The sequence below is a fragment of the Pieris napi genome, chromosome 4 (assembly GCF_905475465.1).
Source record: "Pieris napi chromosome 4, ilPieNapi1.2, whole genome shotgun sequence".
Classification (NCBI taxonomy): Eukaryota; Metazoa; Arthropoda; class Insecta; order Lepidoptera; family Pieridae; genus Pieris; species Pieris napi.
In genome coordinates this window covers 6,280,832-6,301,360 of record NC_062237.1, presented here as the reverse complement: position 1 = coordinate 6,301,360, position 20,529 = coordinate 6,280,832, and the positions used below count along the sequence as shown (strand labels likewise).

The following is a 20,529-nucleotide window of genomic DNA, read 5'->3' as shown; positions in this document are numbered from 1 at the left end:
AAAATACCTTTTGCAACCTGATTTCTTTATGACTGTTAACTATATAAGGTCTCAATATAAACTTCTAAAATATGACCTATTTATACATACGTTAACAAGCGAATGTCCATAATAATTAAAAGCCTTTTCAAAGTCGTTTCCCGTACCAATCCGTGCAATTCGGTAAATGCAACCATTACGTCATCTGAGATAACATTTTCGCGCCGGCTCTAGTGCTGCGCACCTGACCTTACTCGTTCGATAAAAGCTTAGGGTATATAAGAAATGTGAAATGCCTTGACAGCAGTGGCGGGTTAGACAATATTTTCACATTGTTTAATTAAAGTTATAATTTTTATTGCACCTTGTACAATTTGCGTGTTAAAGTATTGTTATAAAATAGTAAGTGATAAAAATCAATAAACAACCGTTTAATAATCTAACGACTTTATCTACATACTCAAGCAACGTTCTATAATTTTTATTTAAAACTAAAAATTAATTTTGTCAATTTTATTTAGTTCGTCATGTACGAAAATGACTAGGGTTACGTCTACGGATTTATCGTACCATTACACAGCGCAACATAGTAGAGTGCAAATTGTCGTATTTAGATAAATTAGTTATTAATATGTAGTATAGATCAGAAACTTTACCAAATTCGCAAAACTCTATCATCAAAGCACGTGACATTCGACTAATCGGGTGATTATCGACAATCGTGACGTATCATCCCTCGATAACAAACAATGAAGACATCACTAGAAGCGCGCTAAGAGCTCAGTTATTACTGCGAGCTCGTGCGAGTTGATCGTGTCAAATATTGTGTTCAACTACACAGATTTTCCGTAAAGATGGTAAGTTTTACTTTATATAAAACAATTCTTGTCATATTTAAAGGACAATAATTAATTTCTGGCGAGTTTCTTTTATTATAATAATATCGTAAAAAATAAAATCCTTAATTAACTTAGAAAAGTCAAAAAAAATTACTTCTAAGTATGACACCCTCAAATGGTTAGGTTATCGCAAAATATTAAAAGCTTTGTTATTATTATCGTAAGATATTATAACAATCCACATCTGTCCAAAAAATTAACATGAGAGATGTTTTCTCTTTAAGAAGGTAAATAAAACCCAAAAATCTTAAACTATATATATTCGATATAAATGTAATATTTAAAACGTTTGAATTCTTGGTGACGATAAAAATAGAGCGTACAAATAAACAGACAAGACGTAGGTGATACGCTAATTTTATTATTCTGAAGTTTTTTATTAAAAAATTCTCTAGTAAACCCTTGTTTTAAAATATAAAATATAATCATTGAAAATATTTATTTTAAAATGCTACAATGATGCAGTTCTTATCACTTGAGTTGTGAATCAACTGTTTTTAAAAAACTCTCTTTAAATCGATAAAACACCAGATATCTAAACTATCAAATGTGATAGGTTTATATCCTTTTCGTATTATTTTTAAGACGTAAGATAATTTGTCTAGTGTGTGCAGAAAATAATCCCACTAAGGCTTTATAAACTCATTGGGACTACAACAATAGGCTTAACATAAACCTTTTGGCGAGTCCTACGTTTACCTTTTCTGACCCAATCCCCCCCCCCCTCCTCTAGCTACCTATGAATGTGTATACGTTAAGACGCAATTTTAATCAAACCAAAAATAGTAATTTATCAGTTAAATTATAGGTACAATACATGTTTATTGGAAGTTCTAAAATCATTCTCGAGAAATTAGTATTTTTAAATCCCTTCCTAATTAGTATGGCTGGACACGATCGCTTTTACCGAAATGACCGCCGGTTGCCCTCCTCATTATTTAATATATTGTTTAGCATGTTTCTGGTTAAATATATATTTTGGAGTTTGTTTTCCATCTGTCACGTGTTGTTGTGTTGACATCACGATGAGGACAAAGCTACAACCGACAGCTATAAATAGTATCTGGGAGGACACTCAATCATCGCTAACCATCCGTCAATTGGAAATAACCAAGCTTTAATTGCTTGTATTGGTTCGTTCAATTGTTTATCTTATTTCGTCGGAAATCCACTCAAAAAATCTTTTCGAAATTCAAATTTTGGGCTAGGTAACAATAAATTAATATAGGTTATACTTTTGGTGTAATCTGCATGACATTAATGCAAATAGATAAGATTCCACCCCAAAAGAGACAGTTTTACTTTTCCCTTCCTCCAGTTCCAAGAATTTAAGTACGATGCGGCGCAATAATCTATCTATATAGCTCTAAATTATGAAGCTAGGAATAGGTACTCCAGCGAATGTTATGTAGCAAGTCATAAAGAGAAGAACTCTATAAGATAATTCAACGAAAACGAAATCGTTGCTATCTAGTAAATTTTGTACTATCAAAGTGACCTATATATTTCATACCACATTAGACAACCTCATTAATATCAGGTAAATTACAGCGATATTAATGGAAAGTAACATGATTCAAGAGTGTATTTCTAGATTTTCAGCGTATCGCTACAATAACAGCAGCATTCAGTAGAATATCGTTTTGAAATATATTCTATATCAGCCTAGTCCTCATGCGCTATCTTTAACTTTTATTGCACGTCGAATATATCGTTTTATTTATACATTTCAAAAGATGTTTAATTTGGCAATTTTTAATTGAAGATAAATACAAACAAACTTTTGATTTGAAATATTTTTCAGAGGTTTAAAACACTGATGATACTACCGTACAGTCAGTAACTGTACAGTCTTCCATTCAGCAATGTTAAGAGATATATAAAAAACAAATACCTTGCAAAAGAAAAAATACCTTTAATAATTTATGAAGTAAAATAACCGATATGACATCGTTGGCTGTAGGCCAAGCATATCTGTCGATTTGAAGTGTGTGTAAAACCGATATTTTAATACATATCAGAAACCAAACATGTAAAAAACTATTGTGTGATTGAATAAATGTGGTTGCACAGCACTCCCAATTTTTATTGCGTGACAACTACTGAAGCATTAATTACATTGTTAAACATTTTTTGAATTTACACATTGAAAAATTAAATTTAAATGTCGCCATGAACTATCCGCCCACAAGCGATAAATCTCTTAGAATGCGAAAGAAATGTATTTGGACGGCAGTTCGGTTGGATGGCGACACCTCATCGCTTCCACACGGTACTACTTGTTGTTAGTCACGGATTCATGTGCCCACCGATACACGCTAAACAGGTGCTCCATAACAAGACCAATCGCCTAGCCACTTATGATTTTGATTTTATTACAAATTTTCAGCGTTACGATTTTATATATTTATACTATGTGGAACCAGCTGCCCACTGAAGTGTTTCCGAACCAATTCGACTTAGGGTCCTTCAAGAAAAGAGCGTTCCAATTCTTGAAAGGCCGGCAACGCACTTGCGAGCCTTCTGGCATTGTGCCTGTACATGGGCGGCGGTATCACTTAACATCAGGTGAGCCTCCTGCCCGTTTGCCTCCTATTACATAAAAAAAAATTAGTATACGTACTAGGACATCCTAGTGCAGGACATGACTAGACTCCTGAGCAATTTAAAACCTTCAGTAATCTCCTCTATAACTACCGTTAAATTAAAATTTTGATTTACTTTTGCAATCTGATATGGCCCTTAATGAATCACACGAAACCAGTGCACGATACTTAAGATTAATTAATACGAAAAATATACACTGTAAAAATTGGATTCAATGTCCAGAAATATTTGAACAGTATATTAGAAGCGTTATAAACTGGAATGATCACAATACCTTCCCACGCGGCGCCTATTTCTGCTAACGGGGACTTTGGGAAGGTCAGCGATCCGTTTGCACTATCATGCAACATCGGTATAATATATTTTTTTAGCAATTGTCATACAAACTAAGGGCTTTAAATACAACTTTCCTAACGGTTATAAGCGCGATATAGAATTTATCAAATTATTTATATTAACAGATTTCGAGTGGTTTTCAGTAATCGTTGTGAACGAGAGACAATTGCTGACCAGGTTTTATTTAACTAGCAATTAGCCTAGTAAACTAAGAATATTATTTATATATTATAACTAAATAAAGTAATCCTCTTTAATTATATTTTATTTTTAATTATTTAAACATAGCAAACTATTAATGTCTCGTTGTTTAGCTGTATGTTCTATTTCACAACGTCTAATTGTTTAATAACATAAACTATAATTTTTACGAACTTTGATGACAAAGAAATATATTAAAAAAAATACCTTAACCATAATAACATACAGCCCATAAGCAGAATGCTCTGACGTGGTTTAATGCATAATACTGTTATCTTTAACTAAATTCATTTTAATAGCAGAAAATTTATAAACTACAAGTAACTAAGCTTTTATTAAATTATCACCAATACTTCAAAAAAAATTAAAACGTGAATATGAATTCATATTATTATTTTACAAAGATAACTTTGTTAGATTAAAGAGAGGGCCTTTGGCTAAAAAAGCATTTTTTTCTAATTCTTTTCTAAAAACGAGGGGTTTTTTACGAGTAATTTTAGCTTTTACATACTTAACTTAATATTTAAACTATTATTATTAGTTTCTTGATATTTTGGAAAATTCCTGAAAAATAATGAATACGATAAAATGATGATAAGGATATTAAAAATATTTTTATCGATGACTGTTTCGTTATTGGAAATCAGACAAATATAACGTTACAGGTATATGAATAGCATTTTCTTATCGGATCCTAGATAAAAACAAATTAGTTTGTTTTTTACTTTTATGTGTATATCTACATATAAATAACTCTTTACTAACTGATCTTAAAAAGCAGACTAAATAATAAGTTTACGATTACAACTTGAAAAAAAACTATCGATCTTCCTATAAATTAAAGGAATTTTGTTAAAAATAAATAAGAAAAGCTAACCTCTACGTTTAAAAAATTGACAAACATACATCTTTCTATTACGTGGTATATTTGAATTATTAAAAAAAAATAAAAAAAGTAAGTGCATGTATATAATATTAAACAAAGCAAAATACAGATGCATCTAATGCAAATGTGTATTTCTCGTTGTTAATGAGCCGAGACAAGGTGTTCTCCATGATAAAGACATTAATAGCCGCAACAACAATGAACGTACTGCGCATTTGCTGTTTATTTGCGGTGCTTACATTATGTATATAAATAAATATGTCAAATAAATTTTCACTTATTTTCAAGGATTAAAACAAGAATTAAACACGTCTTACAATTATCTTTATAGCCTTATAATAAAACGTGAACTACATATTAAAGATTTTTCATAAAAAAAACAACCATGTGAACGGTATAATCTTTAGACCAAGTTTTATAAGAAGGTCTCATTCGCCATCTAAAAAGTGCCTCTATTTTTTACATCTGTGCAAGACCATGCAGTTAGTAAGATGAGGTGAAATTTGCAGGAAACTTTAAATGACAAGTTACTAACTTCATTATGGACAGTGGTCAAATGATTTAATATATGAAACATGGTTGCAACGCCCTTGTATATTAATTATAATTTTACTATAGCTACGACTTCGTTCACTGTTTGACAGTTTTATTTCAATTTATTAACCTCGTGATTGCTACGAGTGTCAAAAGATATTTTTGGAATCGGTGATTGCATCAAGCTACGATACAACTACACTTTGGGTTTCACTATCACAATATTGGCATTAACTATGGCCGTGATATGCCATAAGTGGTAATGTTGTACATTTTCTCGTAAAGTAGCTGAAAGGTGTTTTAAACAGAGTCTGCAGGATTTATACATTAGCTCCTCACGTTATCGCGTCCCACAAGATCTTATTTTACAGGGTATAATTACATGATGTTTTTACACTGAATACACAAATATAGCATTTGTTTTCATGTCAGTGATTACGTAACAAGATAACTAAAATTTAAAGACTATATTAAATTTTGCTTATGCTTTACGAGAATACTAAATAAAAATAAAACTTTCTTAACAAATCTCATTGACCATGACGGCTGAAAAGCACCCCAAACGCCGAGATATCTAAATAGGCACATAACACCAAGATTCGCGTATAAAGCTGTCTACACACCGCAGCCGCCGGCCCGATGGCACGAACCCCGGCGGGTTAGTGCCGGCGGGTGAACCCGGCGGCTTTAGAAGTTGCGAGTCTGACAATTTTCCCGGCGGCACGACATACAGTCGCGGCATGCAGTGTTCACAATTAGTGATTGCCAAGTGCTTGCTAGTGCCTTGTTAATTTTTTTATTTTTCTCTCCACTTCATTAACGGATTCCATAATGTTTAGTCGATAAAAACACTGACACATCACTATTTCTTAAAAGCCGGTGGGCAACCGGTGGTGAAGAGGGGAGAGGGGCGTGCCGCAGGGTAGATCGCGCGGGCGCAAGCCGCCGCGCCGGCAACATCGTTAAAACTAAGGCCGTCGGCCTTGCCCGCCGGGTACGTGCCGGCGGCGTACCGGCGCCTTCGGTGTGTAGACAGCTTAATATTAGAGAAGTTTTGTTTAAATAACAGGACTTTAATAAACCCATATGTCGGTTGCTTTTGTTAAATTATAATAACATAGATTTACGAGTTGCTACGAGTAGTTCAAGTAGTACACAAAGAAATTACGATATAAGGTACTTTAATATCACGATTTCCATGAAGCCTTACTTAATAAAGATGTTTTTTTTATTGATAAACATTTCGATAGCCTTTACGAGTTAATTTTGTCCTTATTACGTTTCTTTATAACGTTGTCGACCTTATGGTCGCCACTTAATGTGTAACCATATAATATGTGATTGTACAAACATTTAAGGCATTAAAATACTTTTTTTACAGGCAACCAAAGACCCAGTACCTGTCATCTGCAACAGCTGCAATGGAGCTATTCAAGGCAGAGTACGTACCTTTCAAATAAAAATCCGCTCTTAAAACTAAAATAAGTTGCATTAATATTATAAAAAATAGCTTTGGTAATTGTTATTATTTGACTAGTCATAGCGTGCGCAAAGGTTTTTTATCTCTTGATAATCACAAATTTTGCCTTTCATACATTATTTACGCGTACAATGAGAAAGCGATATATGGTCAATTACAATATTTTAAAACTAATAATGTGAAGCAAACATTTTAAATAACAAATATATGGAATTGTAACCTAAATGTGATTTAAAATTAGTTATGAATTCCTACAATGGACCCGGACCGGATTTTTAAAGGACCTTCGACTGGTATATGGTGGTCAATAAAAAATAGATAACAGAAATATTTTTTCATATCATATCAGTAATAGGAATAACTATGGAACTTATCAAGGGATAATTGTATTTATCATATATCTATACGGTTGTCGCAACAAGTCAATATAATAGTATAATATTACTTAAGATTACCGATTAGTTTATTTATCGTAAAGGTCATATGGAAAATATTAGGTACTTGAGAAGAATAATCTATTAAATATAAACAAAATCGAAAACATTGACAAAAACCAAATTAAAGAACCATTTAACGTTAAATAAAGGTGTTTTGCTAAGATTCAAGATTTAAGAGTATAGAATTAAATCTTCAAACCATAAGAATATTTTGACAAATTGATGTCTTAGTTCCCAGTAAGAGTTGAGAAAACTTGTCCTTCTATTTTTGTCGATTTGATTATATTTTTTCATGAATGTTATGTTTGCCTGTACCAACCAATGCAGGATACAAACAGTTGTGAATAAAATATGATTACTTTAGTTGCAACAATTACATTCAAAGCTTTTATAAAGAAGTTAATTGTTTTTTTTCTACATCAGCGCGATCTTATTAATAATATAGCAAACCTGTGTCGCCCAGTATATGAAAAGCCGACATTATTCGTGATAAGCTACAAGTACCGAGTACATAATTATTATATTACTTTCCTCAAATAAATATGACGTAATGATGATAATAAACCAAACATATAATAATACATTTTTAAAAAAAGATCGTTTTTTTTTTGAGAAAAAGCCAACGCTTAACCCCTTTACAGCATTTTTTTTTGTATTGAATAGTTTATAGCATGTTCTTTTTCTTCTAACTTTAGTGAGAAGGTCACATTGATTACAGATAGTAACGGCCTTGAACAAAAAGTGGCACCCTGAGCACTTCACGTGCGGATCGTGCCGGCAACCCATCGAAGGCGCCAAGTTCCACCAGCACGACGGCGGAGTGCGCTGCGTGCCTTGCTACACCCGCCACCACAGCCCACGCTGCCACGCCTGCGGGGATCCTATCACTGACGTGAGTCACCACATCACCTATCACCCATTAAACACTTGACGCAGCGAATACAATAACTCACACTTGGTGATAAATCTACGCCAAATGTCTTTACGGAATATTAAGTAATGATTCAGAGCTTAGACCCGCTGGTCAATTATACCGGTTACCGCATTTTAATAAAATACAAAATACTTTGCGTAATGAAAATAATCATTGTCAAGAATTCCATAATTAAACATTTTTATATATACAATAAATGAATGCAGTAAACTATGCCGTGTATTCTTATTACTGAGCTTCTCTAAGAAAAATATACAATATACATAACTGTTTTAACTTATATTTATTCAAAAAAAATCGGTTGTCTGTAAAGTCGGTTTACTGATGATAGTTGAACGTGACAACGTCATAAAAAATATTGATGGGATGGTTGCATTTTTCAAAAAAAAAAAAAAAATTAATTTGTTTGATAGGTATTTTGTATGGATATAGAGAAGGAGGTAAATGGAAATCACAATTGAATTGATCAAGTTACATTTATTTGTACGCATAAATACAATTATGTCAATTTTAAATGGAACGCCTCAGAGTGAGGTAACGCCTCAGAGCGAGGTAACGCCGCATGAGTCATGTTTTTTCGTGCGTGCAGCCGGCTCCATCGAATTATAAGACGTTGTCACGTCAAAATGTCATATAATTAAATTGTTACGGTAGACAACGATGTAAACATATGAGTATATCTGACGCGAATATATTGCAACAAGTTCACGTTCAAGAACACGGCATATCTGTTCGTTTGCATCAGTAAGGAAATAATGGAGTAAGAAACAGCAAGGTCAAGGGATCATGCCTCATTTGGCAACAAAAGTGACGTCACAGTATGCCTCAACAATACTCCCTATATCTTTAACCATATTTAGTAAACGTTCTATCAGACAGTTATGAAAAACCGAAAAATCAAAAGACATAAAAATAATGACATACAACACCCACGACTCGTTATTTTGTTTTATTATTTTGGAACAACACCGTGGGTTATCCAATGGTGATGATTCACACTTGTTCCATATATGGCTCATCGACGCGACTTGTATAGACTTTGTACAGATTTGATTTGACTTATTCAAAAATATATAGAAGTGATTTTTTCTTCAACAGTTCAAATAAATAATAAACTACTTGTAATTATCGATGTGTTTAGCTTGGTATACGAATCGAAATCAAGGAATTAAAGCGATTTTTCTCGGCCGTCCCCAGAGCGATGATGTCATGACGGGAAAACAATGGTGCTATTTATGTTCACAACATTCGTATTAACTACTACTTTGATCATTTTATGTCACATCTTAATGACCTTGTCACCGATCAAATGTAGTACATATTTTATTTATAGCGATTAATTTGTTGAGTGTAAAAACAAAGTTTAACGCATTACCAGTGATTATATACAACGTATGAGCTATTAACTCATTTTTTGACGGCTCATTGGTCTAGTGGTTAGTACCCCTGACTGCGAATCCATGGGTGCCGGGTTCGATCCCCGGCTGAGACAAATATCGATGTGATGAGCATTTGGTGTTGTGCTTAGGTCTTGGATATTTAAATTTGTATTTATATGTCTATCTATCTATAATATGTAGGTATATCCGTTGCCTAATACCCATAACACAAGCTTCACCAGCTTAGCATGGGACTAGGTCAATTGGTGTGAATTGTCCAATAAACAAAAAAAAAACTTATTAGAGTCCTGGGTAGAGCATTACGCTGTAACTAGTACACATACGTTGAATCTCTCTTATAGAAGACAAATCAACAATAATAATACATATAAATTAGCGATGACGATTCCATAACTGATTGTTAATGTTTTTGGTATTAACAGCGCGTGATTCAAGCACTGGGCGTATCCTGGCACGCACATCACTTTGTCTGCGGTGGCTGCAGGAAGGAGTTGGGTGGAGGAGGTTTTATGGAACAGGTATTTCCTATTTTTGCCTTAAGGTGTGAACGAGAGTGGAATTTAAATTATCGCGTCAAATCTAAGTACTATTAGTGTGTAAGCACATTTGAAAGGTTTTAATTTTTTTTATTTATCATTCGCAGGCCGGGCGCGCGTACTGCTCGTCGTGCTACGCGGACAAGTTCGCGTCCCGCTGCGCAGGCTGCACTCAGCCTATCGTGGACAAGGCAATTGTGGCGCTCGACGCTAAATGGCACCGTGACTGCTTTACGTGCAACGTATGATTCCATCAACTATTATACATTTAGTTTTGAAACAAATAGAAATAAGATTATGACAAAACGCTTAAAACTTGTGCACCACCACACAATACAATTAGACGACTCATTGGTCTAGTGGTGACTGCGAATCCATGGGTGAGACGAACATCGATGTGATGAGCATTTGGGGTTGTGCTTAGGTCTTGGGTGTTTAAATATGTATTTATATGTCTATCTATCTATAATATGTATGTATGTATAAATAAAAAAATATAAAAAAATATATCCGTTGCCTAGTACCCATTACACAAGCTTCACCAGCTTAGCATGGGACTAGGTCAATGGCTGTGATTTGTCTTTAAAAAAAAAAAACAATAACATTGCACACTCAAATAAGTAACATAAATTATAAAATAATTTGTCATTTTCAGAAATGCCGAAACCCAGTGACCGACTCCACATTCTCCGTCATGGACAACAAGCCACTCTGCGGGAAGTGCGCCTAAATCACAAAATAATATTTATTCTGTCATTTATAATATAGATTTTTATATATTCAAGAGCAATGCTGCACGGTTATAAGACACAGTGCTTTATTATAATCTTAAATACTTGTACTACTATTACCATTTTTACTAAGTGAGAATCATGTATCAACATATAAGCGATACATGTATCCTACGATTATTTACGTAGGCGCATACACAATAATCTATATTATATAATGCACGCAACCCTACGATTACTATACGCAGACTCACTGCCCGATCAAGCTATTTTAAAGTGCATTTTAAAATACAAACAATTATGTTTAAAATTCCTATTTATCTTGGTGTGTAGTAAAATGACAGAAATCTATTTTTATATTAAAAAAACGTGCTCTCTCAGGTTTTGAATATATTCGGAATATACGCAAAGACATTGTAAATATATTTATTAAATATCATTAATTCACTGTGATGCTTTTGTGGGCTTTCATCATACAAATACTGCGTTAGACGCGTAGTTTGTGAACGCTTTTCGACATTTGTTTTACAATAAACCACGTTTTTTATTTAAATTATATTTTTTTTATTTTATTCTAATATCATACAAGATACATCTTCATATGAACGATTATTGTCGTGATTAATTTGCTTTAAATTACTCTTTTACAGTAATATTCGTTTCGCATAAAAGTGTATTTGTGAATAAAACTATTTGGACACAAATTCAATATGATTTTTATACGCAAAATTACTTAGCCACGGTTTATGGTTTTTAATCATTAGTTTACTTTAAGTGAATCAAATTACAGATACAACTCAGTCTGCAATACAATAATTTGAAAATAACTTACCCTTATGTCTCTGTCTGCATCTTCTTTCCTCGGTGTATCTCTAGTTTCACCTTTTCTCGCTGTACCTTTACTTCCTTCTTTCCTCGGTGTGTCTCTAATCTCATCTCTCTTTGATGTATCTTTTATCTCTTCTTCCAACTCTTTCTCTCCTCCACCCATGTTCATAGTTCTGGGTGTGCGAGATGTTCTAAGTTTCTCGGGTGGTATAGGTTCTTCCTTGGTCACATTTTCTAATCGAGGTGTATTCCGCCGATTGATTTCTTTTCTAGGTGTGACTTGTTTCTTAGTTACAGTTAGATCACTACGAGGCGTCGAAATTTTTCGAGGAGTTTCCTTTTTAGGCGTTGTCATGCCCCTCCTCTGAGATTCATTAACTTTTGTAAGTGTGGCTGTATCTTTTTTAATCATCTCTGTTTCCTTTTTCGGTGTTTCTACTTCTTTTTTTGGAGTCTCAGTTTCTTGTAATTGTATCAACATCGGCACCTTAGGTGGCTCATGTGTTTCTTTAGAGTCTAATTGTTTATCTAAAATAACAGATTGTTTCCCGGTTGATTTTGTTATGCTTCTCTTAGGTGACTTCGAGCTTCTTCTGGGAGTTTTTTCTTTCTTAAGCCTTTTGGCCACTTTTTTCGGTGACCTTGGAGATTCTTTACCTTTGGTGAGATCCTTTAAGTTCGGACTGGGGTCACGACTTATGTGACTTGAGGCGCACTGGCAACACCAGAAATTAAGTCAAAATTTATTTGCGATTCTATAATATATTACAAAAAATAGTATTCCTATCGCTGGTGAAAAATGTAACATATTTAAATATCTTACTTTAAAACATATTAATATACTCACTGGTGCCACTGTTTCAACGAGAGTTGGAACATCCAGATCTTTGTCAATTTTTCTCTTCGGTTTGGGTGCTCCGGCTTGAGGGTCACGCATTAGCGGGCGTCGCGATCTTTGAACAAGAACATACATTTCTGTTCTTTAAATATATGGTAATAAAAACACATATTAAATTACTTTATGACCAAAAGGCAAAAAAACAGAAGGTAATTTATATAAGTTTCTAAGAATTCCTTATTTATGACGCGCCTTATTAGTCACCTAGTGGTTAAAATTGGCACAAATATAATATACCCCTACAGCTAGTGCTGTAGGGGTATATTATATTTGTGCCAATTGAGTTATAGCTTAAATAGAAATTGAGTTTGTTGTCAGTTTATGGAAAAAAAACTAGACTGACAGTTACCTAGGACTCCGTTTTCGTCGCGGCACGTGGACAGTCTTTTCGATGGATCCTTTACTGCGTGCGCTCAGACTTCCACGCTTCTTTGATGTACCACTAAAATGGTAGAGTACCAACGTGATTCAGTTCACTAGTACTACGTCAAAATCATTTTTTTTAATGCCTATAATCTATATATGTGAGTGAACTTTGAGAATTAACAATGATAGATTTTTTTATAAATTATTGGGGGTCAAAACTATTCAGAAAGATAGATTGTAGTTAAAAACCCAAACTACAGTTGTTTCGCTTTTACTTGTCTTATTTATGTAACAATTTAATCTTCAAAAGTGGGTTCTAACCCCCTCATACTAACCCCGAGTTGAGCTTCGAGCTGGACGCTTTAACGGTAGAAGGGTGTCGCAGAGTGTCCAACGAGTACATTGATAGTTGCCCCTCCGTATCTCCAACTGCGACAAATGTATGTAGTAAAAAAAAACACGAGACGACGCATAGCAATGATTTAGTTAAATTAAAATGCACGTATATAAATTGTATGGTTACATTGAACTTTTTTTCTCATTGTATAACCAAAATTTATGAACAATATAAAATTCATATCAAAATTTATTTTGATATGAATTTTACTTAACGAGAAATTTGTGGAAAAACATACGAATAATATTTTTTAAATATTATTTTATTTTATTTAATATAAAAATAACTCCTCCAACCTAAAGTAAGGATCCTCGATAAGTCTCACCACTGACTGACGGAAGCTTAGCTTCGTTAGCGCGTGTCAAGGTATGACGTCATCGCCAGTGGCGTAACAATAGGGTGGCAGGGCTGACAAAATGACACGGGCCCCCGACCCGAGAGGGGCTAGCGTGGGGACTATGGACCATTCCCTCTCGCCGAAGAGAGGAGGCCTATGGCCATTAGTGGGACATATACAACGTGTAATTGAGTACGCTGAAAATCTCGAAGATTATTAAAATTAAACGATTTTCACTGATAGGGCCCCATCAAAAGAATTTGCCACGGGCCCCATATGGTATTTTCCTTTATAGCGCTGACTCCTGAACAACACGGACATCTGAAAGGAGAAAAATAGATGCTCTGGAAATGGGGTGTTGGAGGCGGATACAAAGGAGCTAAGGAAACAAACATGTCCATGTAAGACGATTACAGGTAAAAAATCTTCTTTCGACACTTTGTTACCAACGCATCCTGAGTTTTTTGGACACGCAGATCCAGAATGTCTAGAAAAACTCTTCGTGACTGGCAGAGAGGAGGGCACCAGACCTCGAGGTGGATCCCCTACTCGCTGTACTGATTAAGTAAAGGCCCTTACGGGTCTTACTACCTAGGCGCAGAGGTTTGCAAAAGACAGGGGAGAGTGCGGAAGTTGTGCGGCACCACTCACACGACCTTCAGAAATGAAGAGTGCGACTGAAGAAGATACTTTATAATAGAGGGACAGAGACTATTAGTGTGATAAAAGAGACTGATTTTTTGCTTTAGCATATTTTTGTTATTATTATTATTATTTTTTTTTTATTTATAATGCTACAAATGTAATTTTTTTTTGTATCTCACACACTGTTTTGTTGTGTTTTTTTAAATATTTTTATTACTTTTTAATGTTAAAATTCTACGGTTTCGATATTTGTAAATATGTGAGGAACATGTATACTAACTTTTTTAGTATAGTAGTTTATGCTAAGAGTACATTGTCTTCACATATAATTATTTAACAAATGTAACAAAATATTGTAAACCTATTTTAAAAGAGTAAGTGTGGAGTTTCTTGCCCATTCTTCTCCACACGAAACTACCTTTTGGAAGGGGCAACTAGAATCTTCTTTATATATATATTTTTTTTTTGTCGTTCAAAAGTGCCATTTTAGATGGTCTAATTGAAATAAATTATTTGACTTAGACTCACATGATTTGCCAGACTTGGAACACGATCCAATCGACTTTCTTCCTCGCCTCGACTTCTTGGAACGGCGAGAATATGACATGCTCTGATAAAAGCAAGAATACCGTTAGTTGGTCTTAACTTCACTTAAGTTAACTTAATTGTTCTTAGGTAATATTTTTATTATTATGTTAATTCTTCGTGTACTCTTAACATTTTTTGGACCATAACGTGCAATAAAGTATAATATGTAATACTGTTCATTAATGGAATTTTGTGGACATTACGGTCTTTTTATGACAACATATGGCAGATATGGTGGATTTTAATGGCTTTTTAACGTTATTTTAAATTGTAATGTATTCATGGAATTTCGTGTACCATAATGGAACCATAATGGTTATATTACGGACATAAGGTATGACAAATTACATAGTACATACGGTATTATCAGTGCTATTCAAATATTCAGTCATCCTAATTGTGTAATCCTCGACAGCATTCAACAATTTATCATTGGCACTCGGCAAACCCTGAAAAACATTGATATTTCATAAGAGATTTCCTGCACAACTAAGACTAAAATTGTTATTTTTGTTTCAATATTTCATAAACTGACTACGTCTGATTTAAGAAAAAACTAGTGGCGCAACAACCTTTAAGGTTGGACCTTAGATTTCTGTAGCAAGTAGGTGATCAGCATTCTGTCGCCGAATTAATGGGTCTAAGGCCATACGAGCGACTGTTAAATGCGCACATAAACAGAAACAACATTGGTGCACAGCCGGGTTTCGAACCTATCACCTAAGGGATGAAAAGTCTGATTAAAGGTAGCTTAGAGCAAAACGGTTTTTAGTATTACTTTTGACTTCCATTTGAATATGTCATCTATGGTAAACTTTATTAAATTAAACTATAAAATACTTAATAAACAAAAATAAACATGTATTTCAGACATAACATATGTTTTGTTCTAATACACACCAAATAAACTAATCCTGGCTATTAGCAAATATTAAAAAATAAAAAAATAAAATATGTTTATTATGGAACATAAGATACATGTATCACTTATTCCACGTCATTAAATTTGAATTTGTAGGCATCTCTACTCATCGGCAAAGAAGACAGAGGGTGTAGGCCGAGAGAAAAAGCCGGCGTAAAAAACTCTCGGTAAGTACTCTTTTAAAACAGCAAATCATCAAACAACACTTATTTAAAACAAATATCGCAAATTAATTAGAAGTAGCCTGTCTAGCACTAGTCCCAGGCCCTTTTATCAACTAGATAATCGTTGACTTTATAGTAAGCCTTTTTACACAGCTTTTCTTTAATACATTTCTTAAATTTATTGTAAGGCAGAGATAAAAGAGCCTCTGGGATTTTATTAAAGAAGAGTATCCCTTTCCCCAAAAAAGAATTACTAACTTTAGATAGTCTAGTACGGGGAAATTAAAAACTATGTCTTATTAAAAACCTATGTCAAATTATTTGCTGGAAAAGTATTAGTTATGCATACATCATTATAAAGGCGATTTGCGGCGACCAACGCGGGCGGGGCAGTGAGGGCAGAACACACGTTCGTGACTTCATGCATCATACACGCTAGGGACCTTAGCGCCACACCGCTCTCGCGGATACAAAGCGTTTGCGGAAAAGACTTCATGAACACCTGAAGATTAAGTAGAAATATTATTTCAAATGACCGTTAATGTGCTAAAGAACTAACGCGTGGGTTGTTGCCAGTCTTTTAAGAATTGGTACGCTCTTTTCTTGAAGGACCCTAGTTCGAATTGGTTCGTAAACTTGTGGGTAGCTTGGAACTTGTTGGTGTGCGGCAAAAACTATCTTAAATAACGCTCTGCCCTGCGATTCTGTAACTCACACAGCGGTTTTCGCATCAGCGGTCGCTCTCAAATCAGTCGTGAAGCATGCATTTTATGATTTGGCATTCTGAAAAGGTAGGAGCTTGTAGTTTATTGTTTATCAGAATGCCAAATCATAAAATGACTGCTTCACGACTGATTTGAGAGCGACCGCCGTTACGAAAACCGCTGTGTGAGTTTGAAAAGTGAGATACAGAATCGCAGGGCAGTTGTGGAACGACGGACGTCAAGGTGATACCGGAGGAATTTCCTATTCTGCCTTAACGTCCGATGATAAAACTCAGCTGCAGGTGTGCTTCCAAACAACTCCTCTGAACACTTATTGAGGCGAAATTAAAGGTTCCTCAAGCTGAATGAAATTCATCATGAATGATGACATTAATATTTATTCTTGTTAAACATTAATGATATAATTTTACTTTAAGAGCCCAGGGGCTTGAGACAAAATCACGACAAGCGTGCCCACTATCGCCAAACGAATTTGTATGGAAATGGTCACGTGACAAAGCGTAAGCTAATTTAATTCTCATACAAATTCCTTTGGCGGTAGTAGGATCTGTGTCTCTATCTACCGACATCTTTATTAACTATTTAAATACTTTATTATATAAGAAATTTATTTCCAATGCAATCTTAATGAAAGATACTTGGCAAAGATAAATATAACAGCCTTTTTATGTGTTCTATAACATTTGCATATCAACAGTTTAGAAAATAAATGATGAAATTAGACAAATTCAGTTTTTGACAACTTGCACGATAATCTTTTCATTTGACGAATTTTTCAATGTTCTTCTACATTGTCTCTTTTCTAAACTTAGTTTGCTCTCTATGTATATCTCTAATCTACAATTAGACTAATTAGAATGATTAGTGTACCTGAAGTGAATGAAGTGCGTTCTGATGTAGCGACACAATTCTCACCAGCTGAGTTTGAAATTGCGTGTGCTTTGCGAACGGCATCGCTTGTGAATCGTTCCTTTTTATATCTTGCAACTGAAAATATGATTTGACGCATTCATTTCATTCACATATCTCGACGAATGTAATGAATTTCCGATTATTAACATGTTTTGTATAGTAGTTGCGTAAACCAAAGTCAATATTAGATATATAAATACGTTAATTAAGTTCGTCTGTTTATGGTAAAGTATAATTTCATCCCTTGAATTAGATAAAATTTATAATTCAATGTCAATATCGAGGACACTTAGAAACCTACTCTCTTTTTTAAAACTTTTGTTAAGTATATAAAATATGCCATACACTTCTAAACATTTAAAAAATATTATAAAAATTAAAATGCAAACGCGGTCTTATCGCTAATATTCTCTTTCAATAAAATATTATCTATTCATTTTTAATCATTTAACTTATAATTCAATGTAACGACGACTCATTGGTCTAGTGGTTAGTACCCCCGACTGCGAATCCATGGGTCCCGGGTTCGATCCCCGGCTGAGGCGAACATCGATGTGATGAGCATTTGGTGTTGTTCTTAGGTCTTGGGTGTTTAAATATGTATTTATATCTATCTATAATATGTATGTATATCCGTTGCCTAGTACCCATAACACAAGTTTCACCAGCTTAGCATGGGACTAGGTCAATTGGTGTGAATTGTCTTTAAAAAAAAAAAAAAAACTATTCAGGGCGTACGATTAAAGTACTTAGAAACATCCTAACTAATATATTAATTGTTTTAAAAAATTCGCGCGGTTTTATCGCAAATATTATTTAAGATTTGTTACTGAGGAAAACATGATACCTGTCTCTGTAGCTGGTATATGTTAATTCTGTTAAACCGCGACGTGAATTCAACGGAGCGTCTCATCATTTTCGGTAAATCCGCCGGGTCAATGTTCAATATGTTCTGTCTCTCGAGGACTATACTACAATTGTATTTAACCGTTACACATTTTTAAAGATAATATGTTTAATCAAAATATGAATGTAATATAAGTTTTTAGAAGAGAATTAATGAATAAATATAATTATTGCATGTTGTAATAGAATCAATCAATCATATTACGACAAGCGTGACCCATTACCAGCAAAGGAATTTGTAACTTTGTATGAGAATGCCATTAGCTCGCAAAGTGATTTTGTCTCAAAACAAAATAGACAAAGACAAAGTAAATTGTCTTTGAAACAGACAATGCCTTATTCATCTTTACTTTACATAGACTAGGTGGCGCTCAACTCAATATTGTAAAGAAAGTATAATACATATCTATAAAATTATTACGTCATCTCGTCCAATTGGGCAGCCAGTTTTGTGCGCAGCTCCTTGACTTTTGCGCAGTAGATGCTGCTCTCGATCATACTAGTCACGTTTTCTGATGACTTCGTGCCTAATTCAATGTTTTACGTTACTCACACAACTAATTTCAAATATAATATCAGTGGGACTTGAAAATGCTATAAAATATATATTTATTTATATACAATCGTATAACGAAATACGAAACAAAAGATGACGCATATAGTTTCATACTAAACTTATTATTAAATCATGGCATAAAATGCATAGAAGAAAAGTACCTACTTGTATTGTTTTTTCTATAATACATAGTATAAGATCCCGATATACAACGACCTTCACCGAGATGCTTATTTAATGAAACGTATTTTATATTTAATTTAATATGTCAATAAATATAATCCATATGGGTTGCCTAGCAAATTTCAGTCCAGAGTATGTATCATTAATATTTAAAAAAAAAATTTTTTTATAATTTGCATGTACCTAGTACATTTTTTAAATTTTTTTCAATCAATATTTTTAATCAGGGTAGTATTATATATGTACCACTATAACTTTCTTTTTTACTAAAGTTGTATATATACTTTAGTGTCACATAAAAAATATACACTCAAATAATTAATTGATTAAAAACAACCTAACGTTTGCATATTCAATGGGCTTCATACTTTCGATTGGTATAGAATTTATCTAATAACCATACCGGTGAAATGTTTAAAATAATATATTTTTTTAATATTAATTAAAATACTCTGGACTGAAATTTGCCAGGCAACCCATATGGATTATATTTATTGACATATTAGATTAAATATAAAATACGTTTCATTAAATAAGCATCTTGGTGAAGGTCGTTGTATATCGGGATCTTAGACCATAATAACTTTGACGGGTAACTGACCTATAATAATAGAGTGGGATGCATTAAAAAGGTTACTTACTGGAGTCTTTATCAGGGCTGGGATATCGGGAGCCCGGGCTAGGGGAGAGACGTTCCCGCACAGTACATGGTGGACTCATTGAGTCGTTTAGCAGTTCGTCCTCCGGACCTGATACACCTGTAATACATTTTATATATTCTTATATCAAAAAATTCGAGATAGAAATTTCAAACAATAACAAATATATTATAACAGTTTTTCTATAGCTTATAATGTGTTGACATAATTTTTAAACTTCGACTAGATGTATCTGCAAGGCAAAATGTTCACCAAGAAGATTCCATCGTTCTACATTTTCTTTAATTAGTTTACAAGACTATTGTATAGTGATAGCACACGCCATATTAAGGACAAAACAGTAGGTTATAATAAGAAAAACCCATTATAATCAATATTAATATGTATGAGTTATATTTGATTTTCTGACAATAAAGACCTATAAACACACTGACTAATGCCCCGTATTCATGGGAAACATTTGTTGAGCAACAAAGTTGAATC

The 20,529-nt window shown here is 33.8% G+C and overlaps 2 protein-coding genes across 6 annotated transcripts in view; one reads left to right on the top strand and one right to left on the bottom strand.

Annotated features, from left to right (window-relative positions):
- LOC125049038 (nucleolar and coiled-body phosphoprotein 1) overlaps positions 1-20,529 on the bottom strand; it is a 42,991-nt gene that overhangs the window by 4,701 nt on the left and 17,761 nt on the right. For 4 of the 5 annotated variants that reach the window (XM_047648048.1, XM_047648046.1, XM_047648050.1 and 1 more), the window contains 11 exons: positions 20,029-20,145; positions 19,070-19,175; positions 18,590-18,713; positions 17,701-17,817; positions 16,455-16,607; positions 15,379-15,468; positions 14,960-15,041; positions 13,388-13,481; positions 13,036-13,128; positions 12,636-12,741; positions 11,793-12,503 (listed from right to left, as the gene is read on the bottom strand). In XM_047648048.1, the coding sequence (XP_047504004.1) occupies positions 11,793-12,503; positions 12,636-12,741; positions 13,036-13,128; positions 13,388-13,481; positions 14,960-15,041; positions 15,379-15,468; positions 16,455-16,607; positions 17,701-17,817; positions 18,590-18,713; positions 19,070-19,175; positions 20,029-20,145 (1,793 nt within the window). The remainder of the gene's footprint in view (positions 1-11,792; positions 12,504-12,635; positions 12,742-13,035; positions 13,129-13,387; positions 13,482-14,959; positions 15,042-15,378; positions 15,469-16,454; positions 16,608-17,700; positions 17,818-18,589; positions 18,714-19,069; positions 19,176-20,028; positions 20,146-20,529) is intronic. The other variant, XM_047648047.1, reaches the window with a different exon arrangement.
- Positions 685-11,513, top strand: LOC125049043 (transforming growth factor beta-1-induced transcript 1 protein). The gene is made up of 6 exons (XM_047648060.1): positions 685-836; positions 6,824-6,883; positions 8,078-8,251; positions 10,116-10,211; positions 10,337-10,471; positions 10,885-11,513. Exons 1-6 carry the CDS (start codon positions 834-836, stop codon positions 10,957-10,959), a joined length of 543 nt encoding a protein of 180 aa, XP_047504016.1. The 5' UTR covers positions 685-833; the 3' UTR covers positions 10,960-11,513.